General features: G+C 41.7%; 1 protein-coding gene across 3 annotated transcripts in view; it reads left to right on the top strand.

Annotated features, from left to right (window-relative positions):
- Positions 1–19,808, top strand: part of SYNE2 (spectrin repeat containing nuclear envelope protein 2) — a 431,618-nt gene that overhangs the window by 78,126 nt on the left and 333,684 nt on the right. For all 3 annotated transcript variants that reach the window (XM_040333402.1, XM_040333400.1, XM_040333403.1), the window contains exons 8-13: positions 4,833–5,029; positions 6,543–6,643; positions 8,719–8,820; positions 11,260–11,388; positions 14,652–14,816; positions 17,322–17,434. In XM_040333402.1, the coding sequence (XP_040189336.1) occupies positions 4,833–5,029; positions 6,543–6,643; positions 8,719–8,820; positions 11,260–11,388; positions 14,652–14,816; positions 17,322–17,434 (807 nt within the window). The remainder of the gene's footprint in view (positions 1–4,832; positions 5,030–6,542; positions 6,644–8,718; positions 8,821–11,259; positions 11,389–14,651; positions 14,817–17,321; positions 17,435–19,808) is intronic.

Raw genomic sequence — 19,808 nt, 5'->3', positions numbered from 1 at the left:
ATTAAACTTCCGAACAGATGAGCAGAAGAGTAAGAAAATGAGGCAGCAAAATAATAATAGTTAAAAAAAAAAGGGGGGGGGAACTACTCTTTAATTGCCATGACAGCACCACATTTACTGGAACAGGTATAAAGGGCCTGATTCCCAAAAAAGCTGCCTAACTTAACTTTCAGCAGTTAGGTTACACTGACTTAAAATCTCTACCTAAGTGCCCGATCTTCAAAGCACTTACCTAGAAATTTCAGGCCGTGTAACTTAAGTGCCGCCGTCGCAAGGCGGTCCTCCTCTCCGGGGGGCGTTTAAAATTTAAATGAGGCGCGCTCCCGCGCCGGCCGTACTGCGCATGCGTGTGACGTAATTTTCCCGACGTGCAGCGCGCGAACGTAATTGACGCCGGGCGGCTTTGTGGATTGCGACGGGACACTAAAGTTGCGACGGGTGAAAAAAAATATACGCGCCGGGAAAACAAATAATTCTAAAAAAAAATGACAGCGTCGCTCAGCATGCATTCCTGAGAGGGAGAACTCCATGCCAATTTTCAAAGAAAAAACCGGCATGGGTTCCCCCCCCCAGGAGCATACCAGGCCCTTAGGTCTGGTATGGGTTGTAAGGAGACCCCCCCACGCCGAAAAATCGACGTAGGGGGTCCCCCTACAATCCATACCAGACCCGTATCCAAAGCACGCTACCCGGCCGGTCAGGAATGGGAGTGGGGACGAGCGAGCGCCCCCCCCCTCCTGAGCCATGCCAGGCCGCATGCCCTCAACATGGGGGGGATGGGTGCTCTGGGGCAGGGGGGCGCACTGCGGGCCCCCCCACCCCAGAGCACCCTGTCCCCATGTTCATGAGGACAGGACCTCTTCCCGACAACCCTTGCCGTTGGTTGTCGGGGTCTGCGGGCGGGGGCTTATCGGAATCTGGGAGTCCCCTCAAATAAGGGGGCCCCCAGATACCGGCCCCCCACCCTAAGTGAATGGATATGGGGTACATCGTACCCCTACCCATTCACCTGGAGGCAAAAAGTAAAAGTTATTAAACACACAACACAAGGGTTTTTAAAATAATTTATTATTCTGCTCCGGAGGCCCCCCCTGTCTTCTTTATTATCTCTAATACCAGGGGGGCTTCTTCTTCCGCTCTCCGGGGGGGGCTTCTTCTTCCGCTCTCCGGGGGGGGGGGCCTCTCCGCTCTCCGGGGGTCTTCTTCTCTCTCCGGGGGTCTTCTTCTATCTTCGCCGCTCTCCGCTGTTGACTCGGCGAACCCCGGTTCTTCTGCAGCTGTCCGGTGCCTTCTTCTTCAGCGCTGGCTGCCTGCTATCTTTGTGTGTTAGCTCAATTAGTAACAGGCAGCCAGCGCGGTCTTCTGTGACGTCAGGTTCTTCTTCTCCCCTCTTCCGATGTTGACTCGTCGCCTCTTGACACTGCAATGATGGAAGCGCGCCTTGCATCCCATTTATATAGGCATCACCGTCCCATCATGCTCCGGTAGGTACCCACGTGGTGGGTGCACGTGGGTACCTGCCGGAGCATGATGGGACGGTGATGCCTATATAAATGGGATGCAAGGCGCGCTTCCATCATTGCAGTGTCAAGAGGCGACGAGTCAACATCGGAAGAGGGGAGAAGAAGAACCTGACGTCACAGAAGACCGCGCTGGCTGCCTGTTACTAATTGAGCTAACACACAAAGATAGCAGGCAGCCAGCGCTGAAGAAGAAGGCACCGGACAGCTGCAGAAGAACCGGGGTTCGCCGAGTCAACAGCGGAGAGCGGCGAAGATAGAAGAAGACCCCCGGAGAGAGAAGAAGACCCCCGGAAAGCCGGAAAGCGGAGAGGCCCCCCCCCCCCCGGAGAGCGGAAGAAGAAGCCCCCCGGAGAGCGGAGAAGACCCCCGGAGAGCGGAAGAAGAAGCCCCCCCTGGTATTAGAGCTAATAAAGAAGACAGGGGGGGCCTCCGGAGCAGAATAATAAATTATTTTAAAAACCCTTGTGTTGTGTGTTTAACTTTTACTTTTTGCCTCCAGGTGAATGGGTAGGGGTACGATGTACCCCATATCCATTCACTTAGGGTGGGGGGCCGGTATCTGGGGGCCCCCTTATTTGAGGGGACTCCCAGATTCCGATAAGCCCCCGCCCGCAGACCCCGACAACCAACGGCAAGGGTTGTCGGGAAGAGGTCCTGTCCTCATGAACATGGGGACAGGGTGCTCTGGGGTGGGGGGGCCCGCAGTGCGCCCCCCTGCCCCAGAGCACCCAACCCCCCCATGTTGAGGGCATGCGGCCTGGCACGGCTCAGGAGGGGGGGGGGCGCTCGCTCGTCCCCACTCCCTTTCCTGACCGGCCGGGTAGCGTGCTTTGGATACGGGTCTGGTATGGATTGTAGGGGGACCCCCTACGTCGATTTTTCGGCGTAGGGGGGGTCTCCTTACAACCCATACCAGACCTAAGGGCCTGGTATGCTCCTGGGGGGGGAACCCATGCCGGTTTTGAATTTAAAAATTGCCGTGGAGTTCTCCCTCAGGAATGCATACCAAATGCCGTCGCTTGAATGGGCCTTTACAAGGTGTGACTAACTTTCCACATTGTAAAACCAGCCCTAGTTTTGCGCAAGCAAAATCGGAACTTACGCAGAAATCACAATGCTGAAATGCTTTGGGAATCTGCTTAAGTCCTCATTTGCATACTCAAAGCTGCATTTCCATGAGAAATGCCCCCAGCGGCGGATGCGGTACTGCATCCTAAGATCTGACCGTGTAAGTGTCTTACACATGTCAGATTTTCTGCCTAACTTTGGAAAAAGCCTTTTGAGAATCGTTTCCAAAGTTAGGCACAGACTGAACAGCAGTTAAGTCTGCGTATCTCTTTTGGGAATCAGGCCCAAAGTGTCCAGTAAAACCACGTGCACCTAGAAAAGGTGTTTTAACCAGACATGCACTTACTGAACTGCAGGAAAAATACAAGAAAATAGGGTTGGCCTTTGTTGCAAAAAAAAAAGCGGTTTTACTTACCCTATCCCTTGCTTTTGCAGGGTTCCCACCACCCCATGCAGCCACTCCCCCAAAGCTTTTCTTTGGTGCACCAACCTACAAAAGCTGGAATTGTGTTTATCATAGATAATAGAAATTCTCTTGTTTAATCACTTGCCAATAGTATACATTTATATTTATTATTATTATTATTATTATTATAGTTATTATTCATATTCAATAGCTTGAAAAGCAGGGGTAGGCAACCTTAGAGGTGGAGATCTACCTGAATAACATGGGAGGAGTCAAAGATTACCTGGCACAGTCTCACCTCCTCACACCCGATTTAATCCTTGAATTGCGGTACTACCGTGTTGCAGTCACGAGTTTAAATCAGGTGGTAAAAAGGCAACATATCGCCTCCTGAGATGGAGTGCAGTTGGTATCACTCTGCATGGGACAGGAGCCAGCACTACAGAGGAGGCATTGGCTTATGCGGCTTCTGCTCCCTACTACAGCTCTAATTTTACAAGTAGTCCCTCTCAGTGCCGGCCCAAGACATTGTGATGCCTGGTACCAAGAATGAAATGCTGCCACCCCCAAAAAAAAATTACGCCCACCAAAATGCCTCCACATCCATTATTTTATATCATGATAACTAAAGTGGACCTATCATGGCTCTATACATGTATATAGGAGTATAAAAAGGACCTGTTATGGCTCTATTCATGCAATTAACCCCACAGTGGAGCGGAGAGCGGAGTTGGTGGAATGAGATGGCGTGCGGGCAGGAAATTTGCTGCCCCCCTGAAAGTGCTGCCTGGTACAATGGTACCATCGGGTCCCATGGTAGGGCCGGCCCTGGTCCCTCTACATTACACTTTGTTTGATGCTCTGAAATAGCGGGTCAGCAAGCCCAGACCACGATCTACTGGTCACCTGTCTGCGATCTACTGGTAGATCACAATCTACAGGTTGTTGACCACCACCGTAGATGTGGTGTGTGTGTGTGTATATGTATGTATGTGTATATATATATATATATATATATATATATATATATATATATATATATATATACACAATAAATAAATATATATATATATATATATATATATATATATATATAAATTTACAAGTCTAATGCCGCGTACACACAATCATTTTTCGGCATGTAAAAAACAACGTTTTTAAAAAATGTCATTTAAAACGATCGTGTGTGGGCTTCACATAATTTTTCGGGTTCTGAAAAACGACAAAAAAAAAAATTCGAACATGCTCCATTTTTTAATGACGTTTTAAACTATGTCATTTTTCGGGTTGTAAAAAATAGTCGTGTGTGGGCTTAAACGACGTGAAAAACCCGCGCATGCTCAGAAGCAAGTTATGAGATGGGAGCGCTCGTTCTGGTAAAACTAGCGCTCGTAATGGAGAAAGCACATTCATCACGCTGTAACAGACAGAAAAGCACGAATCGTCTTTTACTAACACAAAATCAGCTAAAGCAGCCCAAAGGGTGGCGTCATCCGAATGGAACTTCCCCGTCATACATGTTGTACGTCACCGCGCTTTGCTAGAGCATTTTTTTTTTAACGATCGTGTGTGGGCAACGTCGTTTTAATGATGAAGTTGGAAAAAACGTTGTTTTTTTCTAGAGGCTGAAAAACTTTGTTTTTTTACAAGCCGAAAAATAATCGTGTGTACACGGCATTACAGTGTGTAGCCCTGATAACGCAGATGCAGAAATGTAACAATTGCGTTCAATAATAAATGATACAAATACAGTTTTGGATTGACTGACCTTTTATTAATTGATATTACTGATTTCATCTTCATACATACTCTAATCCTCTCCTCCTCTATTTCAGGGTGGGATCTGTCAATGTGAAAGATTTTAAATCCAGCTGGAAAAATGGGCAGGCCTTCTTAGCAATCATTCACTCTTTGAGACCAGACCTGATTGATATGGAGACATTTCAGGTCAAATCTAACGAGGAGAAACTGCGAGAGGCCTTCAGAATTGCAGAAGAAGAGTTAAAAATTCCAAGACTCCTTGAACCAGAAGGTAAAGAATGCCTGGACATTTTTAAAAAGGAAAAAAAAAAATTCTGAAAAAAATGAAAAGCTGAACACCCTTCAACCAGTGTTAATTTTGTAGATGAAAATATTTTCATCATAACCTTTGTCAGCTGCATGTTTTTAGTGACTAAAATAAAATAAAAATGTAATCCATTGACAAACCATGATGAAAATCAATTCCAATTTTCGCCAATGAACGAAAATGTGAGGAAGGGACATTTACCCACCTGTCCCGAACTCCTTTTTTTTTGGAGCTCCGCCTTTCTGTGAAAGCATCAGACCCCTGACAAGCTGTATTGGCTGAGAGATGCAGACTCCCTCTGTCTGCCTGCTGCCTGGGAGTTCTGGAGCAATGCCCTGCACTCCGCGTGGCGTGGTGAATGTTTCCCCTCCCAGCAAGGTAGCAGTGCTTAGCACTGTGTAAGATACCATAATACAATAAATATAAAGCCAATAAACCACTATGATTAATCAAGGCTGCTGCGCCTTGAAGTGCAATGGAAATGCTGTGAAAATATTGAATATGAAAGGTAAGCGCTGCCCCATACACCAAAAACTGATTAAAAAAATAAAATTGATCATTTTTAACAGAAGATTTGGGGCAATTTTCAGACTTTTTGAGTAGCGCAGTGATTGGCAATATACTATTGCATATATGGACTTTTATATATTTACACATGTTGCGTATTTAGCATCGGTTTGTAGATTAATCAGTTTTTGGATTACTTTTAGGCCCCTTTCACACTGGGGCATTATTCAAGCGTTTTTCGAGCATTATTCCAGCGAAGCCTCATCTGCAATCCCAATGTGCTGGTAAGGCACCGCTAAGACCCTAACGTTTTAGGGCGTTTTTGCAGTGCCTCAGTGTGAAAGGTTAAGGCGTTTTTACAGCGCTTTCAATTCATTTAAATGGAAAGGGGCGTTTTTGGAGTGTTTTTTTCAGCACCCAAAAGCTGCTCCAAAGATGCTGCTTGCAGGACTCGGTGGGAAAGAGTTCATTGAGATGCATGGGGAGCATTTCATGAGCGTTTTAATATCACTATTTTTAACGCTAAAACGCTGTAAAAATGCTTTAGTGTGAAAGGGTATTAGTGTTTTGGTGTATAGGACAGTGCCTACCTTTCATACTTCCATATGTGTAAAATACCAGACTCCCCAGACAAGTTCTCTGCCTTGTGCAAGCCTTCACTCCCATTTACTTCCCCGTCCCCATTACATTTTATTCGATTTTTACTCCAGGAAGCATATAATGAGTTTAGAAATTCTAGGGAAATGCCTAAATAATGCATTACAATTTACCTAAACCCATTATATTTTATTAACTTAATGATTCATATGTCTAAAATACGACTAAAATTGTAATGCCATTTCAGTCAAAGGACTATGACTAAAACTATATTGAAATGTGGTGCCCAAGTTAACACTGCCTTCAACCTACAGCCTCCAGGGTGTACTAAATGTTCATGCAGCCTGTTTGATGAGTTTTTATTGTTTTACAGATGTAAATGTTTCGGATCCTGATGAAAAATCCATCATGACCTATGTGGCCCAGTTCTTACAGTACTCGAAGAACAGAACAGATCCTACAGGGAACACAACAGTATGTCCTCTGTCTGTAACCATAGCCAACAAACTGCCATTTTTTTATGTTGTTTCAAATTACTTTATTAATACACAATGCTTAATTCATGAAGCATTTTTATTTTCAGCCATGTAACTAAATTTGAAGGTCTTATTGGACAGCTGAAAATAACTGTCATCAAGTAAAGATCCTTATCCTGGTGTTATCTTTGTGAATTGAGGCTATTGTGCATAGGTTTTTGTTAAAAGTGCAAAAATGCCCAATCAGGTGTCGGCTTTCATTTAGTAACTTGATGTAGAAAAATTACCTGGCTGCTGCAGCCGATATCTATACTTGTCTGTTTTTAACCACTTACAGACCAGAAGATTTGCCTGCTTAATGACCAGGCCATTTTGTGCGATACAGCACTGTGTCGTTTAATTGACAATTGCGCGGTCGTGTGATTCTGTACCCAAACAAAATTCATGTCCTCTTTAGAGCTTTCTTTTTGTGGTATTTGATCTCCTCTGGGTGTTTTTTATTTTTTGCGCTTTAAACAAAAAAAGGTACACTTTGAAAAAAAAATATATATTTTTTAACTTTTTGCTGTAATAAATATCCCCAAAAATGTGTTTAACAATCAAATTTCTTCATCAGTTTTGGCCAATATGTATTCTTCTACATATTTTTGGTAAAAAAAAAAAAAAAAAATCGCAATAAGTGTATATTGACTGGTTTGCACAAAAGTTATAGTGGCTACAAACTATGGCATTTTATTTACCGTATTTATCGGCGTATAACACGCACCCTAACTTTAAGAGGGAAGTTTCAGGAAAAAAACTTTCCACTGCCCCCTTCGTATAACACGCAGGTACAGTTTGCCCTCTATTTTCAGGGTAAAAAAGTGAGCGTTATACGCCAATAAATACAGTATTTATATGTATGTTCCCTGCCAGTGCATTTTATGTAACAGAGCCTGTCTGACTCATAATGTTGCCCCTCCCCTTCCAAATGCTACTGGACAGAAAATTTACAGGAGGCTAAAAACTGCCAAAAAAACTGTAGTCTTTTTACAACCCGAAAAATGATCGTGTGTACAAGAGTGTGGATAAGAGTTTCAATTTGTATGCAATGAGGCAGGCCCTTGCAGTACATGGTTTTGGTAAACCTGAAGAGAAAAACCTGCAGGAAAACTGATAGGGCTAGATTCAGGTAGGGGCGCGCATTGTTACGGCGGCGCAGCGTATCGTATTTAAGATACGCTCCCGTAAGTTAGAGAGGCAAGTGCTGTATTCACAAAGCACTTGCCTTCTAAGTTACGGCTACGTAGCGTAAATGGGGCCGGCGTAAGCGCGTAATTCAAATGAGGATGCGTGTTTTATGTTAATTCTTGGTGACCCGACGTGATTGACGTTTTTCCCGAAAGGCGCATGCGCCCTTCTGTGGAATTTCCCAGTGTGCATTGCTCCAAAGTACGCCGCAAGGACGTCATTGGTTTCGACGTGAACGTAAATTACGTCCAGCCTTATTCACGAACGACTTACGCAAACAACGAAAAAAATTCAAAATTCGACGCGGCAACGACGTCCATACTTAACATTGCGTACGCCTCCTAATAGCAGGAGCAACCTTACGCCGAAAAAGCCTAACGTAAACGGCGTAAAAAATATAGCGCCGGGCGTACGTAAATTTGTGAATCGGCGTATCTAGGTCATTTGCATATTCTACGCCGAAAACGACGGAAGCGCCACCTAGCAGCCAGCGTAAATATGCACCCTAAGATACGACGGTGTAAGAGACTTACGCCAGTCGGATCTTAGGCTAATGTCGGCGTATCTTTCTTTCTGAATACAGAAAAAAGATACGCCGGCGCAGCTTTGAATTTACGCGCTGTATCTATAGATATGCTGGCGTAAATCATTGCTGAATCTAGCCCATAGTGTGTATGGGGCTTAAGAACTTTATCTTGGATGTCTGCTGTTCTGATAAGCCTCATGAAATGATTTGGGCAGATGTGGAATAGCGCCACCCTGTGGTCAAACTTTCATGAACGCTACTATGTATTTAGTGGATGGCACTTATCTAACCTTTTTTTATGCGTCTTTTGCTTCTAGGATCGAGTTAGGAAAGCCATTGAATGGTTGAACTTGGAAGAACAAACCTTAAAAAAATTGTTTTCTGAAATGAAAGATGAGACATACACCAAAAAGTACCAGGTACCGATATCTGACTGCACTGAAAGGCTGCTTCTTGCAGTAGACCACACAAATCTGTTCAGCAGCACTTTAAAGGATAAACTTTTTTTTAATTGAACTGACGAAGCTGGTATACAAGCAATTTTGTTTTATTAAAATCTTCTTATAATTTTTGTAGCCTTTATTTTGACTTTAGCTATTACTTTCTAAAGCAAAAAAAAATATTTAGTTTTTTGCTTATCTTGATAAACAGTGATGGCGTTCTGTACACAATTCGTATAGAGAATGACTCCTTTTTTTTTCTACTTGTGTAATTAGCTCACTGCTTTTCCGAGTATTTTATTATATACCGCCATATACTCTTACTATATTTTATTATATACTACTATTACTTTATTTTATTATATACTATATTACAGCTCTGGGATGGATCATACAAGTTAATGTTATAGCAGACAGATCCTCCCACTTAGCATTCCTGCTTAAAGTTTATCTAAAATTAAAAATGTAATATATTTAAGCTTCCTCGTTTTTAGATGCAGTGGCTGCATTCGTTTTCTTTAAGTTTTTTTTCTTCCCCTTTTATTTTATATCTATTGGTATGACCAAAATGTTTTTGTTTTTAACATTCTTTGAAGGGTTAGTTTTTAAAATGTTAGCTGAAGTTCAGCTTTAGGCTGCTTTCACACTGAGGCGCTTTGCAGGTGCTATTGCGCTAAAAATAGCGCTTGCAAAGCGCCCTTAAAGACCCGCTCCTTTATTTCCAATGTGAAAGCCCTCAGGCTTTCACACTGGAGCGTTGCGCTGGCAGGACGGTAAAAAAAGTCCTGCCAGCCACATCTTTGAGGCGCTGTAGGAGCGGTGAATATACCGCTTCTAAAGCGCCCCTGCCCATTGAAATCAGTGGGGCAGAACCTCCGAACCGCCCGCAAAGCACTGCTGCAGTGGCGTTTTGTGGGCGGGTTCAACCCTTTTTTGCCTGCTAGCGGGGGCTAAAACCACCACGCTAGCGTCTGAAAATCGCGGCAAAAACTACGGTAAAATGCAGCTAAAAATAGTGGCACTTTACAGCCAAAGCCCATGATGCCTCAGTGGGAATGTACCCTTAAAGTGGAACTAAACACTCCTGTCCTTTACAGCCAAGGAAGCTGCCATCTTTGCCTCTGTTTGATCTGCAGTTGCCATGGTGATGCTAATGTGATCAGTTATGACACTAGCAATTTGATGGTATAACAGTTCAGTTGAGTGCACAAGCAACTGTGACCGTTATTCACAGCCTACCTTGATTGTTTTGAGAAGCTGTTAAATTGATGGGGTTAGTCACTTAGTCCATCTAAATCTCCAGAACATGAAGAATGGAAATGTTGCTGTCTTAAGGGTGCCTAGGTTGCGCCTCCATAGATGGGAGTAGAGGAGTGAGTGTAGCCACCCTAAGACATGATGTTTATTTATAGGACAGATCACTAGTTGAAAATAAGAGGGGGAAAAAAGCCTAAAAAAGAAAACGAATGCAGTCCCTACTTCTAAGGTTTAGTAAGCTGCACTTTATTACATTTTTGTTTTGAGTTTAGGTATGATTAAAGTTAGTGGAATGACTTCTCCCATTATGTTAAAAACAGAAACAGGCAAATTGCTGCAGTGAAGTGAAAATAGGCTTTAAGGGCCATATTCTCAGAAGAGTTACGACGGAGTATCTCAGTAAACTCCGTCGTATCTCTCTTTTTTGACCCGCGTATCTATGCGAGTGATTCCTAGAATCATTTTCGCATAGATGCGCTGAAGATCCGACAGGTGTAAGTCACTTACACTGTCGGATCTTAAATGTAATTCGCCGCCGGCCGCTAGGTGGCGTTTACGTTCAGGTCTCATTTGTTTTTGCAAATGAGCCTGATACGCCGATTCCCGAACGAAATCGTGTCGCGTAACCGTCGCTTACGTCGTTTGCGTAAGGTTACCCCTGCTATATGAGGGGTAACCTTACGCCAGTCACACGTATGCCATGTTAAGTATGGTGTCGGGTCCGCGTCGTCTTTTCCCGTCGGGTACGTCGTTTTCGTAAGTCGTTCTTGAATACGATTTTACGTCAATGACGCACACGTCAGCGTCATTGACGTTTTCCGCCGAGAACTGGAGCATGCGCACTGGGCTATTTTTAGCCCGGCGCATGCGCAGTTCGATCGGAACGGGGGCGCGCTTAATTTAAATTTAAGCCGCCCCCTTTGAAATACGCGGGGATACGCCGGGCCAATTGCACTACGCCGCCGCAAACTACGGAGCAAGTGCTTGAGGAATATGGCACTTGCTCCAGTAAGTTGCGGCGGCGTAGTGTAAATAGCTTACGCGAGGCCGCCGCAGATTATTGGAGAATCTGGCCCTAAGTCTGTTACCTTGTGAATAAAACCGAAGAATGCATTTAGAAAAAAATTCTATTTTTTCTTTTTAATATTTAAAATGCATTAGGAGATCCTGCTATTCATGAGGAGGTTTAATGAACAGAAGAGAATTTACATGTCTGACTTAGCTGTGGAAACTCTACAACCTGAGGAGCAACGACTTATAAAGCAGTCACTTGAAAACATAACTTTCCAGGTAAGCCCCAAACTAGTTCTGGACACGGGACGTGCTTCACATGCCCAAAAAACATCATCATACACAGGATGTGTGCAGCAGGTCCAGTTATTTTGCCCCTCTGCTACTTTCTCTCTTCCTATTCTCCTGCAATTCTCAGCTGTGATCAATCAAAGCCAGGAGTTGTGTACATAGAGCAGCTCTAATGCCGCATACACACGATAGGTTAGTCTGATGAAAACGGTCTCATGGACCGTTTTCATCAGACCAAACCGATCGTGTGTGGGCCCCATAGGTTATTTATTCATAGGTTAAAAAAAATGGAACTTGTTTTAAAATTATCTGATGGATACCTAACCGATAGTAAAAAAACGATCGTCTGTAGGCACGTCCATCGGTTAAAAATCCACGCATGCTCAGAATCAAGTCGACGCATGCTTGGAAGCATTGAACTTCATTTTTTTTCAGCACGTCGTTGTGTTTTACATCACCGCATTCTGACACGATCGTTTTTTTAACTGATGGTGTGTAGGCACGACTGATCATCAGTCAGCTTCATCGGATAACTGATGGAAAAATCCATCAGACCGTTTTCATCAGACTAACCTATTGTGTGTACAGGGCATTACAGTTGCTGCTGTCAAAGAAAAGCTGTCTGACACAGTGTTTACCAACACTGTTCAGACATGACATAGAGATACAAAGTAACATTGTTACTTTTGTATCTACTCTGTTTTTCATTGATCTGTGGATCAACGGGAAGAGCATTGATTTGCACATGTTAGTTACATTTAAAGTGCAACCAAAATCTAAACTGGAAAAATCTGCAAACTTGCAAGCAGCAGTGTGCGCCCCTTGTGGTGTTTCCACTTCTGATTATAAAAATCCTCCTTTGTCCATATTACAGCTTCCATAAATGGAGCAGGATCTAAGAATGGAGGATGATTGATCGCTCTGTCCCCCCTCCATTCAGAGATTTCAGTTCCATTTAAAAAAGCACAAATTCAGAAGCAAAAATTAAAATAAAAAGTTGTAAATATCTTTAAACTGCTTTTGTACCATCATCATACTGTTAGTGTTATTTTAAACAGGAAAAATTACAGAATAAAATCTATACTTTTTTTATAACGTTCCCTACAATGTTTTCTACAGAATGTTTGTTTTTGAGAGAAAAAAATAATAATTTTCGAAAGACAATATCACAAAAAAGCCTTGTTTGTCCTTAAATAACACCCCCCCCCCCAACAAAAAAAAACAATATGTTTTACTTTGTTATATTAAATAATGTCGAAGTTACTGCCAAATAAACAGGCCCATAGCAGATGATTGGCAGAAAATTTGCATACCCCTACCAATATGGTCAAAAATATGTGGACACCCCTTCAAGTTATTGAATTTAGGTCATCACAATGACGGGAAGGGTAATGATATAGGGCTAGATTCAGATAGATCCGTCTATCTTTATGCCCGGCGTAGCGTATCTCAGATACGTTACGCCGCCGTAATTTAGGGCGCAAGTTCTGTATTCAGAAAGAACTTGCGCCCTTAGTTGCGGCGTAACGTATCTGTGTCGGCGTAAGCCCGCCTAATTCAAATGTGGATGATGTGGGCGTGTTTTATGTATATTAACTGTGACCCTGCGTATTTGATGTTTTTTCCGAACGGCGCATGCGGCGTTCTTCAAAAAATCCCAGTGCGCATGCTCGAAAATCCGCCGCAAAACGTCATTGCTTTCGACGTGAACGTAAATTACGTACATCCCTATTCGCAGACGACTTGCGCAAACGACGTAAAATTTTCAAAACTCGATGCGGGAACGACGGCCATACTTAACATGGGATACGCCTCAAAAAGCCTAACGTAAACGACATAAAAAAATGCGCCGGCCGGACGTGCGTTTCTGAATCGGCATATCTAGCTCATTTGCATATTCCTCGCTTAACTATACAGAAGCGCCACCTAGCGGCCAGCGTAAATATGCAGCCTAAGATACGACGGTGTAAAACACTTACGCCGGTAGTATCTTAGGGAAATCTATGCGTAACTGATTCTATGAATCAGGCGCATAGATACGACCGGCCGGACTCAGAGATACGATGGCGTATCTGGAGATACGCCGGCGTATCTCCTCTCTGAATCTAGCCCATAGTATACAAAGACATTTTAGACAATTGTGCACTATCCTTTGTGGGAACAGCTTAATGAAGGACCTGTTCTGCCAGGACTGTCCTCTCTGTACCAAGCCAACTACAAAAAGACCGGATTTGGTGAGCTTGGTGTGGCCTGTACTGTGCCCTAATCTCAATCCTAATAAGCACCTTTGTGGTAAAGCTAGGTCTTCTAGTGCAAACATCGACACTGGACCTTCGCCTCACAAATACTTTCATAGCTGAATGGTCACAGATTCCCACCGACACATTTCAAGAAGCCTTGCTAGAAGAATGGGGGATGTAATAGCCATGAAGGGGGTCCAACTCTATATTAATGCCCATAGTTGTGTAATGGGACGTCAACCTCATATAGGTGTGAGGCTTCAGTGTCCAAAAAACTTTTGGCCGTAGTGGAACTGCATGTTGGGCTGTAACTATAGTAACCAGCAGTGTATCCTTTATTGCATGGGTCTTCAAACTACGGCCCTCCAGGTGTTCAGGAACTACAATTCCCATCATGCCTAGTCATGTCTGTGAATGTCAGAGTTTTACAATGCCTCATGGGATTTGTAGTTCCGCAACAGCTGGAGGGCCGTAGTTTGAGGATCCCTGCTTTATTGGATAATGATCCATGTTTACGAAAAGTGGCCAAAGAGAAATTGACCTTTTGATATAGAAGGCTTTTAGATTGCATGTTTTGTGTTCCCGGTGCAGGTTAGATGATGACTTGCCACTTGTGGAAAGCCATCATTTTTCTTTTGCATTAATTTTCATTAACTCCATTGAATGCAGTAACTTTATTGGTTGCCATTGACAGCTTACTGCTCTGAATAAGGCCTTCCCCCATGAAGAATAGCTTTTTGTCAGGATGGTCATACAGGAACAATGAGTGAGGTTCAGTCCAGGGCAGTGATTCTGTATGTAGTAAGTAGGTGGCCGTGTTTTTTGTCTGGGAACTTGGCCAGTAATTTGATTTTTGAAAGCTGACCGAGTTACTTATTTATTCTTTCCTTGGCGTGAAATTTCTTCTTTTTGCAATGGCAGTCAATTTTATTAAAATTAATGAGTTGCCTAACAATGGTTGTTGGAAATTCCAAAGCAGTGACCATCAGCTGATGTGTATTTTGTGTCCAGATTGCAGCATGGAAGGAGCAGCTGGATCATAGTTTGCCACCCCCTCTGGACGCTATAGAGAGTTGGCTCTCAGAAGTCGAAGACCTGATGTCACAGACATTGCCTGAGTCAGGAGGCCACCACAACACAATGTCTCTGCTGCAGGCTCTGTCCATCTCTTTCAAGGTACTGTGTTGTGTATCTGTGTACTGTGGAACATATGGTGAAACAGCCACCAGTAAGCCCAGGATCGCTTAATTCTGAATCCACAAAATATGAACTGTCTGGGTTGCCTTACTGTGACTGGTCAGATTGAAGCTTAGACTGGAAAATTAATCGGTTGGAAAATCAAAATTTGTGGTTGGTTGCAATGAAGCATTGTGTATGGTTCTTTTTATTATACTCTAATTGGACATATATTTATACTGGTTGAATTTATTAAAGCAGGAGCAGCCAGAATCTGGAACAGCTGTGCATGGCAACCAATCTGCTTTTATCTTTCATTTTTAAAACTTAAATGAACAAGCTGATTGGCTGCCATACACAGCTATTCCCAGTTCTGTCTGCTACGGTTTTGAAAAAAAATTCCCCTTCTAGTATTCTTTATTTTACACAGTATTAACACTGTAGGCATTTTTTTACATTTTAGATCAACTGAGTTTAACCACTGTCAATTTTGTTTTTCTTTTCCATCTGTGTACCATAGGGAAGATTTATTTTCACTTCCTGCTTTTTCAAAGTGTTGCCTTATAAAAATGTTATGTCTAATCGCCATTAGCAACTAGGAATAATTGTACATAGATATAATATACGATAATGATAAAAAAAGTGAGGGAATCCTTGATGGTCACCAGCACACCAGTGTCCCCATTGAAAGATTTCCCCCCTATTTATTTTCTGGTGACATCTCAAAATTTGGGGATTTTCTTTATCTTTCACTCTTATAATGGCCCAAATAGAGGGACACATGTGTTGTTTTTAGTTACTGTAACTGAAATGCAGGTAACTGGTAAGAAGCACCAGTGAATGCAGTCATGCATTTAGTTAAAACAAAATGAAATGTATTTAACGTTCAACCAGTGCAAAGATCTGAATTTGACTTTATCAGTCTCTTGTAACTCCATGTGTAGCAGCACTCTGACTGGAAGAGATTAGGGGCATCACTAGGTGCCAGTCAAGCATACTGAATGATTGGGATGAGGATGTGAGCTAGCTTTATTGCTTAAAGAAGATCTATCACTGTGTGTGTGTGTATATGTATGTGTGTATATATATATATGTGTGTGTGTGTGTGTGTATATGTATATATATATATATATATATATATATAATAAAGAAAGAAATGGCTGCACATTGAAATCCAAAATGTTGTTTATTGATCACCAAGATGACACCAGCACACAGGTCTTGTAGACGCATTTCACGCAGTACAGTTGTGCTTAATCTTGCTTAAGCACAACTGTACTGTGTGAAACGCATCTACAAGACCTGTGTGTTGTGTCCTTTGATGTAATCTTGGTCATCAATAAACTACATTTTGGATTTCAATCGATGTGCAGCCTATTCTTTCTTTTTTATCTACTTACCCACAGAAACGGACCGGGACTAGCACTTGGTTGAACATCGGCACTAATTTATCCACTCGGCGAGTCCTTCTTTTATTCATAAATATATGAAATTATATCATGTGTGTGTGTATTTTAAAATATATATATATATATATATATATATATATATATATATATATATATATATATATATATATATATATATATATATATATATATATATATATATATATATATATATATACACATACATACATAATCTCTCAGTTTGGTCTTTTGTTGGATAAAGTACATGTAATACTTTATTCTATTTTGATAGGTGCTTCCTAACTCTAGCTATGAGGTCCTACCTGTCCAATCTTTTTTGCTGTGGCTGATCAACAACAGCTAGGAAAAAGACGGACGCTTTATCTTTTCCTTAGCTTAGCTTGTACCTTTTCGTATCTCTTAGCGCTTTCTCAGGACGACGGCAAGAGAAATGCAAAGGCTGTCCCCCCTTGGCAATCCTTAATGGTTGTCTCAGGCAAAGCTGTCAATATGAAGCCTCTGTCTCCTTTCTAGCTGTTATCATATCAGCCTTAGCAGGAGGGGGGTAGGTCATCTAATGATCGATCATACTGCAGTAGGAAAGTGTCAAGTTAACAGCCTTGCAGTGCCATGTGGCAGAACTGTAATACAAATCTTTAAGGAGATTAGGACAGCCATACATATGCATTTCAGATGTGTATTTTGCTGTTTTCCTGGAGTAAATTTCTGCATTCATCAGAAATTGAGGATTGTAAGGCAACCACAGGATTGTGTAACTATAAACGATCTTTATTGTCCTGATCTTCCAGTCTGCTGTCACTCACTCCTGGTGTGTTATGCATTCCCCGGAAGTGGCAGCCACCTAAACATGTATGGGCAGTTCTCCAATACACTGAGAAGCACAAATACTGCCTGCAGGGTCAGTGGAGTACACGGTCTACTAACCTGAACCCCCCTCCCTAAGTATTTTAGGACAGGTTGGGTTTGTCAGGCACAGAGGTTATCCTTATATGCTAAAGGAGGCTATTTTCTCTTATCTTCTGTTTTTAAGCCACACAAACATATCACTGACACCTGTCATTTTTTTTTTCTCCAGGCTTTAATGATTCATGCAGCCCATCACTCTAAGAGTCTAAGATCATTTCAGAATGTTGATGATAATGGAGTTATTCTTGTGCCAGCTGATAAGACAGAGGAGATGAAGACAAGGTATGAGTAATGTTCTATATCAGTAAACACACAACTTTGTTTCCTTTACTTGTGCTTTGTTTTGAATATGTTTATTATTATAGAGGGTGTACAGTATACTTTCACTGATACAAAAATGAGTCAAAAGCAATGTAGCATAAAGTATAACAAAAAGTATAGAATCGTTCTCTTATTGCAAATTAATGTAAGGTACTTTTAATAAAATAAAAGCCAAATATATGTTTGCAGGGAATTCTATATGCTCACTGTCCAGTACTTTGAGGTTTTTAAAATAACTAGTTCTTGCATGCAGGGCCAGATTTACATTTTAAAGCGGAAGTAAACCCATCCATTTACCAATTTTAAAAAAGTTTCATTTCTGGCACGTGCCGGAAATGTAACAATCCCATTGGTTGTGCTCTTAACCAAACTGTCAAACCATCCAATAGACATGTGGGTTCCCGTTCGTAACTAATGGATTTTCGTACAAATTTGTTAGTATTCGTACATTCGGATCAATTCGAACATCTGAATAGCTAAAAGTACTAAAATACGAAAATTACGAACAAGCAAAAATACGAACATACGATTGGACCAACTTTCTAAAATACGAAACGCCAAAAGAACGAAAATGACATCTATAGCGAACGATTTGCATTCCGTATTTTAAATCCTTTGTCTGTTTGTAATTTCGTATATTCGTATTTTCATTCGTATGTTCGTACTTTCATTTGTGTGTTTTGTAAATCCGTTTCTTTGTCTGTTCGTAAATTTGTGTACTGGTATCGTTCTTTCGAATGGGCACTGGGCAGTGTAGTTAGTGAGTGATGTATGTTAATATCTTAGCCAATCAGCTTATCTCTTTTGTGCTAAGTCACATTGGACGGTGTAAAGCCTCATACACATGATTGGACTTCAAACAAGTTTGTCCGATGGAGCGTTCACACGGTCGGATTTTTTTGAAGTTTGTTGGCAAAAAGACTGACCGTGTGTACGGGGCTTAAGAGAAAGTCGATCTTAATATGGATTAGCCGCCTGTTGAAAATGAAACTAAAATACGAGTTTGCGAATGACCGCGCCGCAATGTATTTACGAAAGTACAAAATTACGAATCCATTAAACGAAAATTATTATCTAACAAAATTACGAATTTCGAATTAACGAAAATAATTTGGACATCATTCAGTATAAACGAAAAAAAATCTGTTACGAAAATACGAACGGGTCTGAAAACTTGCGTCTTACAAAATTACGAATCTTACGAATCTACAAGACGTAACGAAACAAACAAAAAACAAAATGTTTTGTTCTGCACATGTCTACCATCCAATGGCTGGTGTCATAACTGATCACATGTGCAGCATCATGGCAGTTGTAGATTAAACAGAGGCAAAGATGGCAGCTTCCTTGGCTGAAAATGATAGGGGGATTTACTTACACTTTAAGAAAGACCATAGGCACAGAAAACAGGTGCCCCACACATGAACATGCCTTATTACTATTCTGTTAAAACTGTAGGAGAAACCCCAAAACTCATGGGTTTCAGTAACATCTTGACTGCTGAAGCCAGATTGAAAAATAGATGTATTTATTATACAAGCATGTAAGTAGAAATACACACTTGGCGAACAATACAGTACATTGTGTTGATTTCAAAATAATTGCTCTAACTGGCTAGGACAGCTATACAAATGTATATGGTCTACAGTAGGGTGGCACTTATCTACCTAAAGTTTTTTTTAAGTCAAATCTTGGTTGAAATACAGAATACTAGGTTCACATAGGCTTATCGCTTCTCTGTGGGAAAAGGCCAAGATGGCCATCTTCACAGCTGGAGGTGTAAATGGCATTTGCACACAACAGCTTTTTTACCATATGTCTTCTAACAGCATTTTAATCAGAAATACATGTTTTGATCATAAATAAATGTTTGATAAATAATGGTTATTCCATTTACCAATTAAAAAATTTAATTTTTCCTATTCGTGCTCAGACCTTTGGCAAAAAAACTGAAAATTAAATAAATTTTGAATGTAATAATGAATGTAATAATTGGTCCGAAGGTAATGGTGGAAGGGAGAAAGCAAGCAAAAGGTGGATTAAACTTCTAAAGCCACTGCACCTATATACCCCCAACAAGAGTAAATCTTACATTTTAGTTATGATTGCCTTATTAATTAAAAGAATAGTTCACCTTTCTTACCTTGTTTCATGTTTGTTATTTAGGGTGTATCATGAAAAAAGATCAAATTCCCCCAGCCTTGTTTTCATTTGAAGTTGACATGGATTTATGTGGCTCTTCCCGCACAGCCATGTCATTCATTCACTGATCTATTCACATGATCTATGAGTCAAAAGACTACAAGTCCCATCTGCCATCACGGTCACACCCATT

This window comes from Rana temporaria, chromosome 13 (assembly GCF_905171775.1).
Source record: "Rana temporaria chromosome 13, aRanTem1.1, whole genome shotgun sequence".
Classification (NCBI taxonomy): Eukaryota; Metazoa; Chordata; class Amphibia; order Anura; family Ranidae; genus Rana; species Rana temporaria.
This window is presented reverse-complemented; position numbering and strand designations above follow the sequence as displayed.